Below are 22,562 nucleotides of genomic sequence, written 5' to 3'. Positions count from 1 at the left end.
TAGAGGTTTTTGCTACATCTTTGTCGCTGTTGAACTCACTTCAAAATTTGTTACTTTCACTCCGTTACGCAAAGCTACTGCTAAAACTGTTTCGAAAGCATTTGTAAAGCATTTTTTATTTCATGTAGGGCATGTGATGAAAGTAATTTCTGACAATGGATCACAATTTCGTTCTGCTATATGGACACGCATGTTACGAGCTAGAAACATTTCTCCGATTTATATATCCAAGTACCACGCTTCTTCGAACCCTTGTGAACGAATAATGAAAGAAATTGGTAAACTGTGTAGAATATACTGCCACAAAAGACATGTTAATTGGGACACACACATACACTCATTCCAAGATGTAATTAATTCCATTCCAAATGAATCCACTATGATATCTCCGTCTGTAATACTGAAAAACGTTGAACCACCAAACAAAATCAAAGAATTAGTAACATTTCCTACATCTCGTCGATTACAACACCACGAAATAATTGACATTGCGCTGAACAACATCAAACGTGCCGCAGAGCGCCGGAGAAGACAGCAAAAACAGGTTTGTAGACGCCGAGATTTTCACGTTGGACAGAAGATATTAGTACGTACACACTATTTATCCAGCAAATTAAAAGGTAAGTGCAGTAAATTTGAACTTCTGTACGCAGGTCCATATCGGATTCGCAGCATTCCTCACCCTAATGTTGTACACGTCGAAACTCTGAGAACCAGGAAATCGAAAGGCAACCACCGTTGGTCAAACATAAAACCCTTTATTGAGTGAACATACTTTATGATTTATCACGCCGTAATGCTATTTGCTAATTTTTATGAACATTTCTGCAATTATATTCACATGTCTACTTATTGATGATTATCGTATTTTTTCTTGGCAAGTGCCCGGCAAGGTAAGGTTAACAGGTCGCTTTTCTTGTCGTTACACATCAGACTGTGGACATTTTTCATTTTTTTGTGTGTGTACGATTGTTTTCAAGTTTTGTTTGTATGCACTGTGAACGAGTTAAGGTATAACACACACCAGTTGACTTTGACATTTTGCCCTATATCTCAACATCGTGACTGTTTTACATTTTTCTTTTTTTTGCTGCTGCATTATGATATTCTCTGTACACTTTTTGCCTTTGAACACTGTCTATGCTTTTGACATATTACGTTTTTCTGTCATGTTATGCTGTATGCTTAATTGTGTCACCATTAACCAGCCATTATCTAATGGGTATATGGTTTAAATGTAAGACATTAATCTTTGTTCATCAATTTCAGAAAGAAATGATGCGTAAAGGAAATAAATTAAACAGAAATGGGAATTTCACCTACGGAATAGATGACAGAAGATACAAAACCTTATGAGGACGAGTAAATGGATCAGAATTAACAAGCATTAACAAGAATATACTATACACATCGCAGAATAGCAGTCTTAACTAATTTTTTCTTTCAGAATACAAGGCGATTGATGCAAGCTGTCAGACAGAACTACACATTTTAGTTTTAAGTGATGAGATATGCTAGAGATAAGGAACAGTTGTATAATGAATAATGAAGTGATTTTTGCAGATGATAGTTAATGCTGATGAAGAATAATGATAAAGAATATGGTACTATTAATAATGAAGTTTTTTCTTTACAGGTGATGATGATAATGAAGTTATGATACTATGGATAATGAAGTTTTTTCTTTACAGATGAGGATAATGTTGAAGTTATGAATTTATGCTATGTAGTTATTTAAGTATTTGTTGCAGTTTGCTTGACAGCAGGTGTTATATTGCGTAGTAGGATGACTGAAGGTTTTGGAAAAGACAGCTATGGAACACATTTTTTATACACATTTCACTACCTGTTAATTCGAAGTTCACTACTTTTCAGCATAGTCTGCGTTTCTTCTTTCAGCTCAATAATCCATTTTGTATTTTTTTCAGGAGAAGCTTTTTATGATACTTACTAAACTTGTTACCTATTATACCTGTTCTAGTACTTACTTTTTTTTACCCATTTGTGTCTATCATTTATAAAGTGATAACCTTGCTACAGCTGACTCATGACAAATGACGTTACACATTTTTTTTCATTTATAGGAACAACCTAGAAGCAATTTTTTCTCTTATTTCTTTTTGTTTTCCCTTATAATTACCCAAAGCAATGCATTGCTAGCACAAAAAAAATGTATTACCAGTCCCATATAATGTCACTAGTTTATGACAATTCTGAATAATACTGATCAGCTCTGAATAGTATGTCACTTTAATAATGACTTCTTAATTATCTGAATAATAATACTTTGTAACCGGTTAATAACTGCCACTGTTTATTGTAATGAGATTACTTATAATGCCCATGATTATTAATGCTATGATTGTAATTTTATAACTGGCTAGTAATTGCCATTGTCTATTGTAATGAGACTACTTATAATGCCCATGATTATTAATGCTATGATTGTAATTGTGTAACTGGCTAAAAATTGCCACTGTCTATTGTAATGAGAATACTTATTATGCCCATGATTATTAATGCTATGATTGTAATTGTGTAACTGAACAAAGATTGCCGCTGTTTATTGTAATACGACTACCCATGATGGCAATAATTTAATTTTATGAACATTATTCTGTAATACTAAAATACTTGGTACAGAAATGTTCAATAACTAGAGTATGGATGCCGCAAACTACTTATGTAATCACTACTCAAGACTTGTGTGTTAGTTAATGTCCTTCACCTTCTGACCTAACTACCTGAAAATATTGTAACATCCATTTGTCTTGTCCATCCTCATTATCATGGAGCACTATATTTGGTTTTTGCACTAATTCTACGTTGGTGTGCCTCTTAAGAGCGTGGTGTTGACACGACATGTTGTCCACCACCGTAAGCGATGAAGACGTTATTATGGTCCCACTGTTTGGTGTACCTGGTATACTGCCAAATGATAGCATGGAATATTACTACGACGTTTCAGTGTCTTGATACGCTGATAAATACTTCTGGGAACGGAACTGCAGATTGTATCACTTAGTGTTGTGATTCTGTGGAAAGATATGGACTTTCAGTGCAGCTGTGTGCAAACTAAAGTGCTACAACCATGATGCAATCCTTTCCTTTCCTATCCTAATAGTGAAAATCATTTTAACTAACATCATTTATGTTAATGGCCTATACATTTTTTCTCGATTTGTTGAACTCCAGTGCGAGTACACTTGTGTCACTTGTCGACATGATTTTTTGCCATTATGTTTATTTATTGTGAAAATACTAAAGACATTTTTCGATTTGTTCTGAAGTGCAGTATGTGTGCACTCCTGTCATCTATATTGTATATACTTTTTGCGATTTGATGATTTTTCTACCCTTGCGTTTATTTGTTATAAAAATGTTCAAAAGTTTTCAGTGCATGTGCACTTATGTGAAAATGTTTTCTACTGAACTCCAGTGCCTGTGCACTCTTCTCAATTTTCAATATGATTTGTGTTCATTCTGCATACCTTTTATGATTTATGTCATTTGTTCCTCATTGTATATACATTTCGTCTTTTGCTGATATATTCTCCACTGCAGTGCATGTGCACTCATGTCCTTTATCAACATGATTTTGTTCAAAAAAATGCTACAGAATCTTACAGTGCGTGTGCACTTTGTTATTTATCAAATAATTTGTATATACATTTTTCTGATTTGCTGATACGCTCTCTACTCATTATACTTATATTTTGTCTTGTCTGTAATGTTTTGTAATCGGTGCATGCGCACAACATCTAATTCATGTGGTACATCTAAATATTTTGTAAATTGTAAATGTTAACTAAGTAAAGGAAAAATTTTGCCGCGATTGGCAAGTCCAAATGACTCACCATCGCTGCCAAATTTTTGCCCCCCCAGTGGAGGATTATGAAAGGCGTATGTACTCGTTGGCAGCGATGATGAGGCATTGTAGAATCTCTGACCAGAGCTGTTGCGCTCGTGGAGTCTGTCGTCAGTAGTCTGTCGAGTGCACTGCAGTACAGCAGTCGGTCGGCAGTAGTTGCGGTCTAGTAGCGAGATGGAGTCTGTGAGTAGTGGTAGCGCAGAGCAGTCGGCGGGCGTCGGCACCGCAATGGTCGAGATTCAGGACAAGGTATATTATTAAGCAGCATCGCGCTCAGCTAGTAATGTAAATTAAATGTAATGAACTTTAAAGAATCGCCCCAATAATAATTTTGATTTAAAAGCAATTTTTTAACAAAGAATCATTCGATTTCCTTCCATTTCCTTTAAACAAAAAAATTCAATTAACTTCAAAAAATTTAGTTATTGGGATACATCTGCTGCAAGCTGTGCCGCAGAATAAGAGCAGAATTTTGACATGCAGTTATATTAAGATAAGAAATTAATTCTGATTTTTGCACAGGGCCAAAGACCGACATTTCGGTTAAATTGAGTTTTGATTATCACTGTAGTTTCATTGTCATGGGATTATCTTACATTTTGTGTGGAGAACTTATACTTTGGTCAGATTGCTAATTTTTGTTTAATTGTCATTGTCATTAATATTTTTGCGGGAAGGTTACACTTGGCTCCATTTCTATTAAGTATTGTCATTTCAAAATTTCTGTGTGGAGGTTACAATGTTTATTTACTCTGTCGTTATCTCGAAAATAATCGTAATTAATTCTGTTTCTTGAGTCTCTGTTTTGATGAAGTATAATAATGAGTAAAAGTAAAGTTATTAGAAATCCTCTGAAGGCTTTTAAGAAAAGGAGAAATGTTGGAAAGCCAAAGGTATTTAGAAATATGGGAATGAAGATAGATTCTAACATGGTACGAGCGATGCTTGCTTTAGACAAGGAACGCCTTCGGGCTGCAGACAGGGCTGTAAAGAGTCTAGAAATACAAGCAAGAGTAAACAGGAGGAGGAACAAGAGGAAGCTGGAGGAGGAGTTTGCAGAGGATGAAGATAATCCATCCTATGGACCTGGAATGCACTAAAAAGTTAATCCAATCTTTGTCGCTCGATTCCCAAAACTTTTATTTTCTCTTACTAATTACATATTTTCTATGGATCTTCCAAACATATTTGTTTCAAACTTTCAGTAAATGTTACACAGTACCTTCTGCATAATTTAACACAGCCTTTTTCCAAAAAACTGTATTTTTGAATATATAAATAAAAAATTGCAAAAAAATGTGAATTTTCATTACAATTGAAAAAAAATCATCTTTAATAACTGAACTAAAATTTTGTAAAATCCCTGTGTTAAGTTGTAGCCCATATTCCAATAAATAATCTGTAAAAAGTTCAACTTCCTACCTCAAATACTTTGTGAGGAAAGATGTAATTTATAAGCGTTATTTTAACATTGCAAGTATAGGGCGTTCCGGAGCCCCTTAAATATTGAAGCCACTGAAGGTATTGTAGTCTGGTATTAGGTTAGCCCCTTCCTTATCCGAATCCGAGAAATACATTTCAGTTCTGGAAGTGTCACCTGCTGCGTTGATAACCAGCCTATTAACAACAGAATCCACGAAGCCAACCAGGGGCAGCATTTTCTCTCCTTCTTTTATGACGAGCCGTTCTATATCCCGCCAGCGTTCGGCAGTGACGTGTGAGAAAGCTGCGTGCGTTAGATCCGGTACGTCTGGCAGCTTAACAGACTTTTTATTTCTCGGACCAAATCCCGCAGCTTGGCTCCAGATCAGTTCTGTTGGGTTCATATTGTAATGGTACAGTAGAAAATGTAAAAATGCAGCATTTGTTTGATGTGCTCGATGCTTTGAAAATGATTGTTTTTCATGTTTCTACGATACTTACCAACCTCTGTGGTATAAAACTGTGGACACAGGCAAAATAAAGAGGATTTAGTTTTTCATTTTTGCCTTAAAAATTAAATTATGTTCTCTTAATTTAAACAACTTTTATGAACAGTCTTTCCTAAAACATCGATAATTTAAGACTGTATTTGAAGTGGAAACAGGAATTTCGCGTCCAATATGTAATTAGAAACAAGAAGACGTGGATTGTTCATAAAAAAATGATGAGTCTTGTAATTACGAGATGTAGGTATATCTAGTTGAACGAGAAAAAAAATGATATCGGAGAGATTTGAACCAACGGACGAATAAGCGGATATGGTTCACATTCCTTTACGCTAGCGACTACGCTGTACTTTCAAAATGAGTTTGTTTGTCAACTGCATTATACAGGGTGTTACAAAAAGCTATGGCCAAACTTTCAGGAAACATTCCTCACACACAAATAAAGAAAAGACGTTATGGGGACATGTGTCCGAAAACGCTTACTTTCCATGTTAGAGCTCATTTTAGTTTCGTCAGTATGTACTGTACTTCCTCGATTCACCGCCAGTTGGCCCAATTGAAGGAAGGTAATGTTGACTTCGGTGCTTGTGTTGACATGCGACTCATTGCTCTACAGTACTAGTATCAAGCACATCAGTACGTAGCATCAACAGGCTAGTGTTCATCACGAACGTGGTTTTGCAGTCAGTGCAATGTTTACAAATGCGGAGATGGCAGATGCCCATTTGGTGTAGGGAGCACGGAACATTCCAGCCTATGACTTGCGACTGGGGAAGACCTAGAACGACGAGGACACCTGCAATGGACGAGGCAATTCTTCGTGCAGTTGACGATAACCCTAATGTCAGCGTCAGAGAAGTTGCTGCTGTACAAGGTAACGTTGACCACGTGCTACGGGAGAACCAGTTGTTTCCGTACCGTGTACAGCGTGTGCAGGCACTATCAGAAGCTGATTGGCCTCCACGGGTACACTTCTGCGAATGGTTCATCCGACAATGTACCAATCCTCATTTCAGTGCAAATGTTCTCTTTACGGATGAGGCTTCATTCCAACGTGATCAAATTGTAAAATTTCACAATCAACATGTGTGGGCTGACGAGAATCAGCACGCAATTGTGCAATCACGTCATCAACACAGATTTTCTGTGAACTTTTGGGCAGCCATTGTTGATGTCTCGATTGGACCCCATGTTCTTCCACCTACGCTCAATGGAGCACGTTATCATGATTTCATACGGGATACTCTACCTGTGCTGCTAGAACATGTGCCTTTACAAGTACGACACAACATGTGGTTCATGCACGATGGAGCTCCTACACATTTCAGTCGAAGTGTTCGTACGCTTCTCAACAACAGATTCGGTGACCGACGGACTGGTAGAGGCGGACCAATTCCGTGGCCTCCACGCTCTCCTGACCTCAACCATCTTGACTTTCATTTATGGAGGCATTTGAAAGCTCTTGTCTACGCAACCCCGGTACCAAATGTAGAGACTCTTCGTGCTCGTATTGTGGACGTCTGTGATACAATACGCCATTCTCCAGGGCTGTATCAGCGCATCAGGGATTCCGTGCGACGGAGAGTGGATGCATCTATCCTCGCTAACGGAGGACATTTTGAACATTTTCTGTAACAAAGTGTTTGAAGTCACGCTGGTACGTTCTGCTGCTGTGTTCCATTCCACGATTAATGTGATTTGAAGAGAAGTAATAAAATGAGCTCTAACATGGAAAGAAAGCCTTTCCGGACACATGTCCACATAACATATTTTCTTTCTTTGTGTGTGAGGAATGTTTCCTGAAAGTTTGTCCGTACCTTTTTGTAACACCCTGTATACAGTGCTGGGAAAACTTCAAAGCCGATTATCTCCGTAAATTTACGAAAAACATTAAGAATAGTCTATTTCTCGGCAGTTTTTAACCGTGTTCAAGGTGCGTGTTTTACGACGAAACAGAAAGCAGCGTCAGCCATTTTCATGCTGCGATTTAACAGCGCGACAATCAGAGCACAACGGTGCAGAGACTGTGTCTGTACACGATATTTTGAAATAAAAACTACGCAGCTAAATCGTGATTAAGAAGAACGTTGATGGCTGTTAGTTCATTTGAATATCTTGAAGTTTAATTCAACGTAACGTAGTAATAAGATACCTAACACATAAGTAGGACCTACTTCCAAGAGCGTAACACCAGTGTACGTGTGCTACGGCTTCTGACCAATCATCGCGTTTGTTTACATCATGTTTATCCTTATGATGAACGGATTATTGTCCCCCCTTGCCCGCCTTCTTGCAGCGGTGTACCGTAGGTCTCTAGAAGAGCGTAGCGTTCCAAAGGATTGGAAAAGGGCACAGGTTCGAGTATAATGACTTTTCTGGAGACTAGAAATCTACTCTGTAGGAATCAGCATGGGTTTCGAAAATGACGATTGTGTGAAACCCAGCTCGCGCTATTCGTCCACGAGACTCAGAGGGCCATAGAGACGGGTTCCCAGGTAGATGCCGTGTTTCTTGACTTCCGCAAGGCGTTTGATACAGTTCCCCACAGTCGTTTAATGAACAAAGTAAGAGCATATGGACTATCAGACCAATTGTGTGATTGGATTGAAGAGTTCCTAGATAACAGAACGCACCATGTCATTCTCAATGGAGAGAAGTCTTCTGAAGTAAGAGTGATTTCAGGTGTGCCGCAGGGGAGTGTCGTAGGAGCGTTGCTATTCACAATATACATAAATGGCCTTGTGGATGACATCGGAAGTTCACTGAGGCTTTTTGCGGATGATGCTGTGGTGTATCGAGAGGTTGTAACAATGGAAAATTGTACTGAAATGCAGGAGGATCTGCAGCGAATTGACGCATGGTGCGGGGAATAGCAATTTAATCTCAATGTAGACAAGTGTAATGTGCTGCGAATACATAGAAAGATAGCTACAAAATAGCAGGTCAGCAACTGGAAGCAGTTAATTCCATAAATTATCTGGGATTACGCATTAGGAGTGATTTAAAATGGAATGATCATAAAAGTTGATCGTCGGTAAAGCAGATGCCAGACTGAGATTCATTGGAAGAATCCTAAGGAAATGCAATCCGTAAACAAAGGAAGTAGGTTACAGTACACTTGTTCGCCCACTGCTTGAATACTACTCAGCAGTGTGGGATCCGTACCAGATAGGGTTGATAGAAGAGATAGAGAAGATCCAACGAAGAGCAGCGCGCTTCGTTACAGGATCATCTAGTAATCGCGAAAGCGTTACGGAGATGATAGATAAACTCCAGTGGGAGACTCTGCAGGAGAGACGCTCAGTAGCTCGGTACGGGCTTTTGTTAAAGTTTCGAGAACATACCTTCACCGAAGAGTCAAGCAGTATATTGCTCCCTCCTACGTATATCTCGCGAAGACACCATGAGGATAAAATCAGAGAGATTAGAGGAGCCCACACAGAAGCATACCGACAATCCTTCTTTCCACGAACAATACGAGACTGGAAGAGAATGGAGAACCGATAGAGGTACTCAGGGTTCCCTCCGCCACACACCGTCAGGTGGCTTGCGGAGTATGGATGTAGATGTAGATGTTTATTCTTATGATGAACGGATTATTGTCCTGCAATGTATGCAGGAGAATTTCTGTGAAGTTTGGAAGGTAGGAAATGAGGAAGTGGTGGAAGTAAAGCTGTGAAGATAGGTCGTGAGCCCGTAGAGGGCGGCTGGCGGTTAGGGTTTCACGGAGAGTTAATACCTAAGTCTGTTACTCATTTGCGAGGGCATCATTAGTGTACCCCGTATGTTAGCGTCTAGGGTAAGTTCTGTGTGCCAAGTGACAGAACAGAAAGTTTCCTAAACGTTCGCATAGTGCGTGTCTTAGGTGGGATGTATGGTAACAGCCCAGTTGGGGACCGCCTAAAAACCACAGACAGGGTGGAAGCAACACTGGCCCTCGTTAATCCACCCAGAAGCGGGCGCTTTGACACGTCCAGCGATCCGGGCGGCTTCTGTTGGTAAGAGCACTTACTTGCCTGTGAAAGGCGTTGCTTCTGTGTTATAGTCCCGGTCTTGCGCTCAGTTGTTATCTGCCAGGCAGTTTTGGAGGCCAATCATTTGTGAACAATGGTTAGCTTAATTGTCGTGAATAATGTTAACTGGATGACCAAGTTTTAGTTAAAAAATTACGTAATGCGCAAAGCATTTGTTAGTGGATAAATTAATGAAATAAAATGTTATTGGAGGTTTTCTGGAAATGTTATAAGGAGTTAAAAATTACAGAAGGAAATTGCCGAATTGCAAGTAGGCCCCCGTGGTCTGAGGGCTCTGTACAAACTTACCTATGTACATAGACAGATGAGATGAAGTGTAACATTCTCACGAAGTGTACATTCCTGTAATTATGCCACTGTACTGTTTGTATATGCCATCTGCCTTGCGGCAGTGGTAACGCCGGTTCCTGTCATATCACCGAAGTCAAGCGCTGTCGGGCATTCGGGTGCGTGACCATTCGGTCTGCCGAGCGTTGTTGGCAAGCAGGCAAACTGAGGAGCTGCTTGATTGAGAAGTAGCGGCTCTGGTCTCATAAACTGAAATACAGCTGGGGGAGAGCGGTGTGCTGACCACGTGCTCCTCCATATCCGCATCCAGTGACGCCTGTGGGCTGAGGATGACACGGCAGCCGGTCGGTACCGTTGGGTCTTCGTGGCCTGTTCGGGCGGAGTTTAGTTTAGTTTACAGCACATTTATATGGATTATGTTCAGATAGGTTCTTAAGACAGTTTTATATCTTCTACATTTGATTGTGTCATAATTGATGAAAATGATTTTTGATCCATTGATCTGACTTACATTTTACTGGAGACATATGAGTCTCAACTTTGTCTTCAATAAAGATAGAAGCTGTAGAAATGAATCCACTGATGCACCGTTTTTCTCCTGCAAAGGTGGTTTTCGTAACTGATACCGCTACAGGATAAATATACAATTATACACCTGATGATGCAAATATGCTTTTTCTTCACAGTGCATAGTGAGCTGCTAGACAAACTGTAAACATTGACTTTGGAATAATATTGCCTACACTAATACATTTTTTCGTTTGGTTGGCGCCTGTATTCTAAACTCCTCAAACTCAGTCTATCATATGCATTTGTAATTTAACATGAAAATCAATGTTTGAAAGGAAACATATCACCACGACAGGCTTTTGAAGAAATAATATTACTGAGACATAACGTGTAAACATAACTTTAGCCGTCTTACACAAAAGTAAATTTTAAAAGTGCTCTTGTATTATAGGATACTTGTTCTGATTCGTGACCACCATCTTCTTCATTCGCTGAGGCTTCACACACTGTCACATGGTACTTGTCCATCTAGTTGTCAATATGTAAATATTGAAAGGTGGCTACACTGAGTCACAGCGCCAGAGATTGCGCCAAAGATTATTATTCCGCCGCCTCCACTGGGCAGTAGTAGTCCAGAGGTTGCCGCGGGCAGTGCTTGTTGAGAGGATGTCGTGTGAAGTTGTTGTTCTGTTGGGCGAGACAGTAGATGCTGTTCGGTTGGTGTAATGCTTAGATGGAAGATGCTGCAATGATCACAGTGTATTTTTCGTCAATATATATGGAGGTAAAAAAAAAAATTATTTCACATTTCCAAAATGACAATGCCTCTTGGTCACAGGTTCAGTCAACAAAGCATCTGGCTCGTGTTCATGTATTAGTCTTGTAATTCTGGTTTCTATGTGCAATTATAGTATTTCTGGTTTTTCAATTAGTTCATTGTAAATGGTGTTTAAAATATCGCGTCGTATTGAGGAAGAACCGTGCCAGATACATGTACGTTGAATCACACTAACACACACAGAACAGTTACACTTGTGCTTTGTTGTTTCGTAGCTTTTATAGTTGCAGGGGCTTAATTAATCAATTGTGTTAACGGAAATTTCCTTTAATTCTTTTTGTTATTTTATGCAGTCAGATTGCGTACTAATACTAATCAGGGCCAACCGGTTATGAGACTTCGCAACCGGTCACACAGCTACTAAAATTACTGCATAATTATGAAGCCCCCATGCAATATATCATACAACTTCTCATTCTCATGTCCTGTATGTGCAATGAAAGGCCGGCCGCGGTGGTCTAGCGGTTCTAGGCGCTCAGTCCGGAACCGCGCGACTGCTACGGTCGCAGGTTCGAATCCTGCCTCAGGCATGGATGTGTGTGATGTCCTTAGGTTAGTTAGGTTTAAGTAGTTCTAAGTTCTAGGGGACTGATGACCACAGATGTTAAGTCCCATAGTGCTCAGAGCCATTTTTTTGCAATGAAAGTTTCATGTTTTTTGGTTATGCGGCCAATCTCTGATTTACACACACACACACAGACACACACACACATCAGTGGACTTCATTCAGCTTCCAGGCATTAGGTTCCACATCTCCTTACAGGTGCGTTACAGCCAACTGACCGTTGACTTATATACGCCTTTTTGTTGTTTCTTTTATTAATATTGAGCCTCCATACCCCAGGAGCTAGAGCATTAGATATCAGGTAAATACACTGCCTGACAAATGATGTAAGCACACAGGACAGGAGAAATTGAAATGAATTTCATAGGTTGGGACGGTATGTGAAGTTATTTTGGTGAGTAAAACGCGAGTTAGATTTACAAATAACTCGTTAGTATGAGCCAACCTACCTGGATGATGTTACAACTGCCCTGGCAGGGATAAATGCACTGATTCTCTTGGGAAGGGTGTCCTCTCCCGAGGCAACGTTGTCCACAAGATCGTAACTGGTCTTTAATATCCTGGATAATGGAACTGGAACAGAGTTGTTGTGTGTGCTGATCGTACATATGTGCTATTGGGGACAGACCTGAGGATATTGTTGGGCAAGGTATTAGCTCAACATAATATAAACAGTTCATTAGGGATACATGCTGTATTCAGACGAGCTTTGTCCTGTTGAACATGACAGTATGATGCTTTCACATCACAGGAAACTTGAGGATGTAGGGTGTCCATTGCATGCTGTTGCTCCTTCATCGTTCCTTCAACTACTACCAGGACCTGAAGTGGTATGGGATAGCTCCCCATCCCATGACGCCTGGAGTAACTCCATGCCTATAAAATACATTAGAAGAATGGAACCTACCTCCATGTCGCCTACATACTTGCCAACAATGATCACCTTGCACAGTGCAGAACCAGAATGCATTGTTGGACACAGTGTGAAGTCATTCATCAGCAGTCCATAGTTCCTGGTCACAGCACCACTCCAAACACATTCATTTTTGTTGTGGTTTTCATGGGAGTCTACACACAGGGTAATTCCCTAGTATGGCTGCTGCTAGCATCTGCCCAATGGTTCAGTATGGCACAGAACCTTGCTGGACTTTATACCTTGTTCTCTGACTGCAGGCCCAGATGCTAATAGGTTATGATGTGGTCACTGCACAATGGAGCGATCTCCCCTTGTGCTGGTCAGACATGGTTGACCAGAATCTTGATGACAAGTATGCCAGCCAAATGGAGACCCACAGTGAGAACTCTTTGAAACCTCACTAGCAATTATAAGGCTGTCTCACTAGAGCATGCAGTATCTCCGTGTTTCAGTGATTTGAATCTGTTCATGGTGCCCTACCAAGCCTGGTAGCAACAATGAACATGAGCAACACTAATGCACTCTGGTGACAATTCTACCTTTGACAGCAACCTGCAACCCAAATTGTTTACATGTCTACTCATGGTGCATATGTGTATAAAGATAGTGACATCCAAACATGTCTTTTAGGTACTTTCCGTTTGTCAAGTACATTAGCGTATGGTTACACTGAATTTTATTGTCGTGTAAACTCTGATAGAATGTCAGGTTTTAACACATTTACAGTACTTCTCTTTACTGCTCTCCCTCAGACACGTTGTGAACATTGCAATTGGACGAAGCTTGCAGTTGGTCTATTGAGCGAGAGTTCTTGTTTGCCCATGAATATCAACTTTTATTTATAGGGAAGTATTGAAATTTCTGTGACAATATTTTTAAGGGCAGTTAAATTTCCCAATGGCTTAGCTCCTTATTTTGAATGTACAGCGCAGTCGATAGCGTAATTGTTTCTAATTACATGTTGTTGTTGTGGTCTTCAGTCCTGAGACTGGTTTATTGCAGCTCTCCATGCTACTCTATGCTGTGCAAGCTTCTTCATCTCCCAGTACCTACTGCAACCTACATCCTTCCGAATCTGCTTAGTGTATTCATCTCTTGGTCTCCCTCTACGATTTTAACCCTCTACGCTGCCCTCTAGTACTAAATTGGTGATCCCTTGATGCCTCAGAACGTGTCCTACCAACCCATCCTTTCCTTTAGTCTGGTTGTGCCACAAATTCCTCTTCTCCCCAATTCTATTCAGTGTCTCCTCATTAGTTATGTGATCTACCCATCTAATCTTCAGCATTCTTCTGTAACACCACATTTCGAAAGCTTCTATTCTCTTCTTGTCTAAGCTATTTATCGTCCATGTTTCACTTCCACAAATGGCTACACTCCATTCAAATACTTTCAGAAACGACTTCCTGACACTTAAATCTATACTCGATGTTAACAAATTTCTCTTCTTCAGAAACGCTTTCCTTGCCATTGCCAGTCTACATTTTATATCCACTCTACTTCGACCATCATCAGTTATTTCGCTCCCAAATAGCAAACCTCATTTACTACTTTAAGCGTCTCATTTCCTAATCTAATTCCCGCAGCATCACCCGATTTAATTCGACTACATTCCATTACTCTCGTTTTGCTTTTGTCCATGTTCATCTTATATCCTCCTTTCATGACACGGTCTATTCCGTTCAGCTGCTCTTCCAGGTCCTTTGCTGTCTCTGACAGAATTACAATGTCATCGGCGAACCTCAAAGTTTTTATTTCTTCTCCATGGATTTTAATTCCAACTCCGAATGTTTCTTTTGTTTCCTTTACTGCTTGCTCAATATACAGATTGCACTGCTGCCGTTCTGAATTACGTTCTCTGCTAAATTCAAAACCTTCCATCGTCCTATTGGTCTAGGCCTTTTATAGCCCAGTCCATGAATCTCAGATACAAATGGTGTGAACACTGTCGGTTGATCATATGTTGCAATGAGATCATTTAAAAATCTGAGACAGCCTGATTAGTGCCCTTCTAATTTCTGTGTTATTATTACTGTAGTGATGTATTTGAAGTGTTCTGTCAAATAATACTGTCAGTCCAGCAAAGTTGGGGCCCTTGTGTATATCTTTAGTTTGTGCCTCATTTTGAACAGTTTGTCACCACACATGCAAACCTACATCTATGGGGAATGTAGAAGAAGTTGCGTAGAAACTTGTTTAATTTACAGGAAAGTCATTCGTGTTAACTGACACGCTATCCGTGTTGTGACTGTGTGTTCTGTTATCTTTACACTACTTGCAGCAAGCATGCAGTTGGTCCACGTGTGGACACACTCACTCACGCAGTCTCTCTCTGTGCAGACTTCCAGCCACTATGGCGGGGAGGCCCACCCCCGGCACTCACAGTCATCCCCACGGCTACCACGGCAGGACCCCTGTTGTAGCAGCACCACCGACGACTCCCTGTCACACTCCTCCACCCGATGAAGCTGCCATCGCTCGCATGCGGTGAGTTGTCACTACATGTGCACAATTTATGCACTCGTGGTACCACTTGGGGGCATTAACGAAGTAAAAAACCTAATTCCCATTTTTTAGCTTTTGGATAAAGCAGAAGAAAAAAAGTTTCATTTTCGTATCTTTTTCGTTATGATACGGTGAAATCTGACCTTCAAACATAGCTGCTTTGGGTACTAGTAGTAATTGGATAATTCACCTGGCCACCTTTCAACGCCTGTTCAAGGATAGTTGGGTAGTGGGATTTTCCAAGGGCTTACTCACCTAGGGAGCTTCCCTATGCCTAATAGTCCCACTATCATTCAACTGGAGATGGAGGAGAAGGAAATAGTAAGGACAGAGTTAGGGTAGGAGAAAGGGACCAATAAGGCATTGTGGATCACACTTTGTCTGGCTCTCCCCTTTTGCAAGTCCAGCTTGAGTGATCCTGCTAGTAGCTGAGCTACTGCTGGCATATCCTTCTGGATCCAGAGCATGCAAACTTCCTCACTCATATATATAGTGCTACGTTAAGACAGTGTTCATTGAGGAGAACAAAAGAAAGTTACACACAGCCAGATCGATGATTTTAGTCTCTTTATCGAGTGCTTCATCATTAATAAAAAATTGAAATGCGAGGTAAGAGGCACAAGAATGTACAGAAAATATAACATAGGTTCTGGTGGCTTTTTTGTGATAGCTAAAACAGTTATGTGCTCCAAATGAGGCATGAACAAAAAACTGACAGACGAAGAGATGAAGTAAGTAATCTAGGAAGTACCGGATGATCAAAATGTCAGTATAAATTTGAAAACTTAATAAACCACGGAATAATGTAGATAGAGAGGTAAAAATTGACACACGTGCGTGGAATGACATGGGGTTTTATTAGAACAAAAAAAAAAGTTCACAAAATGACGCGTGAAAGATCTCTTGCGCGCGTCGTTTCGTGATGATCGTGTGCTCAGCCGCCACTTTCGTCATGCTTGGCCTCCCAGGTCCCCAGACCTCAGTCCGTGCGATTATTGGCTTTGGGGTTACCTGAAGTCGCAAGTGTATCGACATCGACCGACATCTCTAGGGATGCTGAAAGACAACATCCGACGCCACTGCCTCACCATAACTCCGGACATGCCTTACAGTGCTGTTCACAACATTATTCCTCGACTACAGCTATTGTTGTGTAATGATGGTGGTCATATTGAGTTTTTCTGTAAAGAACATCATCTTTGCTTTGTCTTACTTTGTTATGCTAATTATTGCTATTCTGATCACATGAAGTCCGCATCTCGTGGTCGTGCGGTAGCGTTCTCGCTTCCCACGCCAGGGTTCCCAGGTTCGATTCCCGGCGGGGTCAGGGATTTTCTCTGCCTCGTGATGACTCGGTGTTGTGTGCTGTCCTTAGGTTACTTAGGTTTAAGTAGTTCTAAGTTCTAGGGGACTGATGACCATAGATGTTAAGTCCCATAGTGCTCATAGCCATTTGAACTATTTGAAGCGCCATCTGTTGGAAATTTTTTGAACTTTTGTATTTTTTTGGTTCTAATAAAACCCCATGTCATTCCAAGCATGTGTGTCAATTTGTACCTGTCTACATTATTCCGTGGTTTATTCAGTTTTCAAATTTATACTTACTTTTTGATCACCCGGTATACATACTAAATGAACATGGCACCGAGATCAGTATTAGATGAGCGTTAATCGAAAACTAGGGCTGGATGAACGAGTGAAAAAAATAGAAAAGGAACGGAAAAATATAGAAACTGCACTTAAGAAAGCAGCTGACGAAGCCTTAGAGAAAAGAGAAGGAAGGGTAGAATTTGGACACCAGAAGTAGATGAAGTTGTAAAGAAAAGCAAAAGAGCTTATCGTAAGTATCTCACTGAAGCATTACAGGGACATCATAAAATCTCTGAAAAAAAAGAGGAATGCAGCAAATCGAGCAGTGAAATGTATCTTGGGATAGGTTACAAGCATAGTAGAAGAATGTATTCACAGAAGGTAAATTATAGCTTATAAGCAATGAAGATGTTCAATCGAACCAAAAACGAAGTTTCCCATTTAAAGAACATCCAACAATCACAGTGGGTAGCACATTAGAAAGACTGGTGCAGTGAACAAACACGTTGCACAGATTTTTGGAGCAAATGGATACCACATGGTGATGATACATAAAACTATGCCACCAAAGGAGAAGGGCAATAGGGAAATGCAGAACGAAGCACGGAACACCATCCTGCTACCATACGTACAAGGGGTCACTGAACGTCCGGGAAAAATTCTCCGTCGGGCAGGTATTAAGCTGATTTTTCATAGGAACAACAAAACAAAAGACGTTCTGGTCTCGACGAAGGACACAATTGATAAGTTACATGCTGCCGGAGTTCATGAAATCGGGTGCGAATGTGGACTGGCGTATGTAGGCGACGCCGGGCGTCCAATAACCATAAGGTTATCAGAACACGAGAGAGAAGCCCTCAACTGCAAAAAGAATAGAAAAGCTAATGGTGTGGATGGCATAGGTCCTGAACTGCTGAAATATGGAGACACTCGTCTACATAAGAGACTAATACATTTATTTAATATGCGATAGAGAAATAGAGCTATTTCAGGAGGATGGTCACAAGCAACAAATGCGAGAACTAAAGAGCAATCGGATTACTGGACACCACATACTAAGTTTCTGCAAGGGTAGTAAACAAAAGGCTCAAGATTATATTGTTATTGTTGTTTAGCTAAAGAACCATTTTGGAGGGGCAGTTCGACAACAGATGCAGTGTTTACAACTAAACAAATAATCGAAAAACAGAGGAAATAGTACAGGGAAATTAATTTATCAGTTATTGTGTACATTTAGAAGAGTCGGTACAAACACGACTGCAATTTTAGATATAAATGGTTTTCTAATACAACCTATAACTACAAGAAAAGGAGTTTGGCCAGAATGCAGCATTTTCACCCACACTTTTTAACATTTATTTTGATAATGCAGTCTGGGAATGGAAGAAGATGTTAATGAGAGGATTAATACTAACTCAAATTCCCAGTTGAACTGACTTTTATTTGCGGACAATGTCACGTTACTACTGGAGAATGAAGATGAGTTGCAAAGGGAAATACATTCATTAATTAAGATTTGCAAAGAGCACTATTTGACGATTTCAGGAAAGTGACGAAATTAATGGCTTTTAAGGGAAAACACCTTTTAGAGACAAAAATTGTGACTGACAGTGTAACAGGTCTAGCATTTTAACTATTTAGGCTACGACGTCACATCTGAGTATGACAAAGTCATAGACAAGAAAGCAACTCAACAATAAACAGATGTCCAAAGAATAAAACGAAATAAGAAAAGCGATTGAAGTTGTATAAGAAAATCCTAAGAAAAGTGAAGTCTCTAAGGTCAGAAAGGGATGCACAAGAGCTGACTGATTTCGATTCTCAATAAAGTACAAGAAAGTCGGTCAAACCGGAACGAATATTCAAAAGAATAAGAAGATTTAACCCACTTGGGAGAAGAACTTAAGGAAGATAGAGGAAGTAATAATAGGCCTAATGCTTGAAGTGAAGATGAGGTGACATATGGTGAAATTTTAAGTTTGAGTAAGTGAGCATAAGAGAGATGTACATCTTTCTCTGGAGTCACAGTGGAATAATGTTTAGTTCAGAATCACTCAAATGTAATTATCTGGGAAAGTGCCATATGAAGCATATGCTTTTCTAAAGATTCTTTATATATCGGTGTGTTTAAGACGATTTGTGCTTTCAATGATGATTTCGTATATGATATATCAGTCCTGAAGGAAATGGATGTTGAAGCATGGTGTTGATCCACTGTCATACAACAAAACGTAGATGTTAGGTGAATGAGTAATTGGTAACTGTGGATATAGTATGTGGAGGTTCTCAGAAAGAAATGTTGAAGGAGGAGTAAGCAGAAAGTAGAAGGAGGAGAGATAAAAAACAGATATTAAGCACACAAGTGAGGAGATGGCTTGTTTCTTGTGTGTTTAAATGAAATTTGAATTTTCTTTAAATGATCGATATCATAGAGGAAATGTAGATGGCTTCTTCAGGTCCATGTCTGCACCACATGTAATGACATTAGTAGACAGAAGGGTGCATGGAACTGGATGATGATAAAAGATCGCTTGACATAACATCAAACTGATGCATGTTCTTCATCCAAATTGACTGATCTCCTTACACTAAATCACAATTTTAATGAAAAGGAATGTTGAAGACTCTCAGACTTCTGGAGTAAAGTACTCCTCTAGTTTTCTGTTAATGTGACAGATTAAAAAGAAAAGTTTAAGATAAGTGCTAATGCTGAACAGGAAATCATGCCTTAGTGCTGGCATGACAGAAATTTTAAATTGTTATCATAGGTTTATTACACTGCATGTTGGCCATAACTGAGAGGTCTGAACTGAAATTTCATTTTATGTCTTCTTCATTGATTCAGATAGTACTGAATCATTCATTTCTTTACAGTGCATTTCACTTACATTATTGTTTGTGTATGGCACATACTCGCAAATTCTTCTGAAGATAATACAATAATATTTCGAGATACCTTCTTTTTGCAGCCAGCTGTCATCAGATGAAACATTTTTCTTGAGAAAATTAGAGAGGAAAAAAATTTTTAAACGAAAATATTATTTCCAGAATCATAAAGTTATAAAACTTGAAGAGTAATAATTTTTTGTTTAGATAGTGTCTGTAACATTGTTGTAACTAAATCATTAGCTTCATCCATCTTCTGTAAGCTCTTCTTCAGAATTTGTACATACAGTACTCCAAATATGACAAAGCAACCAGTAATATGTAGAAACTGATTGCTGGCGACCCTGCGGCAGTTTGGACTAATTTATTGTTGTTACTGAAGTTAATAAGTGTGTAGTTTTTGAACAAAACTGTAGAGAAAGTGGTGATATAAAGGGAGTGGTAAACTGTCTGGAACAGCACCTTGTAGGCCTTGAGACTGCCTCCACATTCATACATGCAGTTGTTTGTTGCCCAGTTCATAAGTCATTCTTATACTGACTGACATTAATGAGAGGAATGCCCCTCACCAAACTGTTTCATAGGCTATTTTCTTGCCACAGGTCATCAGAGTGTAGTGGGAAGCTGTCCTCATTTCACACCTCAGGCACATCCCCATAGGCTGGGGTTAACTGTCAGTCCAAGTAACCACACATGCAAAGCAGAACCTCCTGCCACTGTAGATGACGTAGATGGCTGCTACCACAATGAATGTAAAGTACATACTTCCCCTTCTCTTAGCTGCCAATTACTCAGTTGCACTGAAATTCCCACATGAATCTTCCAGCATACAGAATGTAGACTTCCACTAACACAGCCTTCCAGAATATGTAATGAACTGGAGCAAGTGGGCATTGGAAGTGAAAATGAGATGACTAGTTGTCAATTGAAGTGCTGGTTCAAGGACATGTACTGTAATGATGGGAGCACATGGTAGGCTAATGTCTTACAGTGCCGCTGAACCACCAGGTTGGGATTGTCATTGCAACAGGGCAGGTGATAGGCACAGATACAGATGTTTGTACATGAACCACTTCGGTTACTCCATACTGTAGTTGCTGATTCGACAGTTCATGGTTTGATTCAAATTGGTTCTGAGCACTATGCGACCTAACTTCTGAGGTCATCAGTCCATGGTTTGATCCACACTTGTAGGATCAGTACATGGCTTGACCTCTGTCATAGCTCTGTGTATCTTAAAAGGCAGTATTACCAGTGTTAGTATTCCATTCACTCTGTGCGTGTGTGTGATCTGGGAAATCCTCCAGATGTATGCAGGCTCCGCCTGGTCATGCCTTGGAAATCACTGTGGTGGTCAAAACTGCTTCCAGATCGTTGCCACTGTATACCCCTATAAAATTCATGTAGTGTATCTCGCCATTAGATGGGAAATATGTGAATCATTTCATATAATTGTGAGAACACTGCTTGTTTGTACAAACTCATTTCCAGTTGAAAACAGCTGGATCAACATCTGCATGTGCATATGGTATTTAAAGAAAAAGATACTGGGTGCATGGTTGATTTACACTGGATTTTTAAGCTGTAACATTTCCTTCGACAGAATGGGAAATGAATTTATTCTTAATTACCTTTGATTTGTAAATAATTCGGTGTATTTTACTCGTCTCCACATGTAACACATATTTTTCGTTAATAGAATGTAGGTATGGTTTGTTATGTTTATTTTAGTGAGGTTGTCATATACCAATGACACAGTGTTGTTTCTCAGTACTTACATCAATCATGTGAGGCATATAGTGTGTTCAAGAAGCCAAGGCTGGTTTACAGGAAGATGTCTGATGGTAATGTACACAAGTGCATGAAATATTAATTTACTCTCCAAGCCTACAGATTTTGCTGCTGCATTCAGACACATGGAAAGCACAAGAATCTAGTTAACAAGTGTGCAAATGACTCAACATGCTTGAGTATGTGAACCTGAATGTAAGTGTGCATGTTTGCTTTTAGTTGATGGCTGATTATGTGTGGACATGTATTAATTTGCATGCACCATCACAAACTGTGTGTGTGTGTGTGTGTGTGTGTGTGTGTGTGTGTGTGTGTGTGTGTGTGTGTGTTTGTGTGTGTGTGTGTGTGTGTGTGTGTGTTTGTGTGTGTGTGTGGGTGGGGGGATCGGGTGAGAGAGAGGAGAGAGAGAGAGACAGAGAGAGAGAGGGATAGAGAAAGAGAGAGAGAGAGGAGGTGGGGAGAATGGATTTAGTATTATTTTTGTATCTGAAATATTTCGAGTGATAAATATCATGCAAAACCAATAATTTTTTCTATTTGGCGACAGTGTGTCAGAAAATTTACGAATAACTGGACTGAAATTCCTTGCTGCCATGTCAAGATGTTTCTTTGAAATACCTAGCAATGTGATTAGTTTCATGTTTTTCCATTTTGTCAGAAGGTAAGTTGTGGCCAGAGGGCTAATGGTAGCTATATTAAGCGTATGTTTCAGAGGTCAAGGATTGGATAACAATAGCATCTGCCAGTCAAAGGAACTCACTATCTGGAATTATTTGTGACAAAACATCGCAAGTCAATTAGTTGTGAAATGGACTGTAGGAATTTTTAATGGAAAGTGAG

At 39.8% G+C, this 22,562-nt stretch overlaps 2 protein-coding genes across 4 annotated transcripts in view; both read left to right on the top strand.

Annotated features, from left to right (window-relative positions):
* Nucleotides 1-22,562, top strand: part of LOC126213211 (ankyrin-1-like) — a 415,927-nt gene that overhangs the window by 204,180 nt on the left and 189,185 nt on the right. The gene's annotated exons all lie outside the window — the stretch shown is intronic.
* LOC126213214 (ankyrin repeat domain-containing protein 54-like) overlaps nucleotides 1-22,562 on the top strand; it is a 120,957-nt gene that overhangs the window by 58,968 nt on the left and 39,427 nt on the right. For all 3 annotated transcript variants that reach the window (XM_049940855.1, XM_049940853.1, XM_049940854.1), the window contains exon 2: nucleotides 15,291-15,437. In XM_049940855.1, the coding sequence (XP_049796812.1) occupies nucleotides 15,304-15,437 (134 nt within the window). In that variant the 5' untranslated portion in view covers nucleotides 15,291-15,303. The remainder of the gene's footprint in view (nucleotides 1-15,290; nucleotides 15,438-22,562) is intronic.

The sequence above is a fragment of the Schistocerca nitens genome, chromosome 11 (genome assembly GCF_023898315.1).
Source record: "Schistocerca nitens isolate TAMUIC-IGC-003100 chromosome 11, iqSchNite1.1, whole genome shotgun sequence".
NCBI classification, from domain to species: domain Eukaryota; kingdom Metazoa; phylum Arthropoda; class Insecta; order Orthoptera; family Acrididae; genus Schistocerca; species Schistocerca nitens.
The sequence above is the reverse complement of the archived record's forward strand: the minus strand, read 5'-3'. Positions and strand labels throughout refer to the sequence as shown.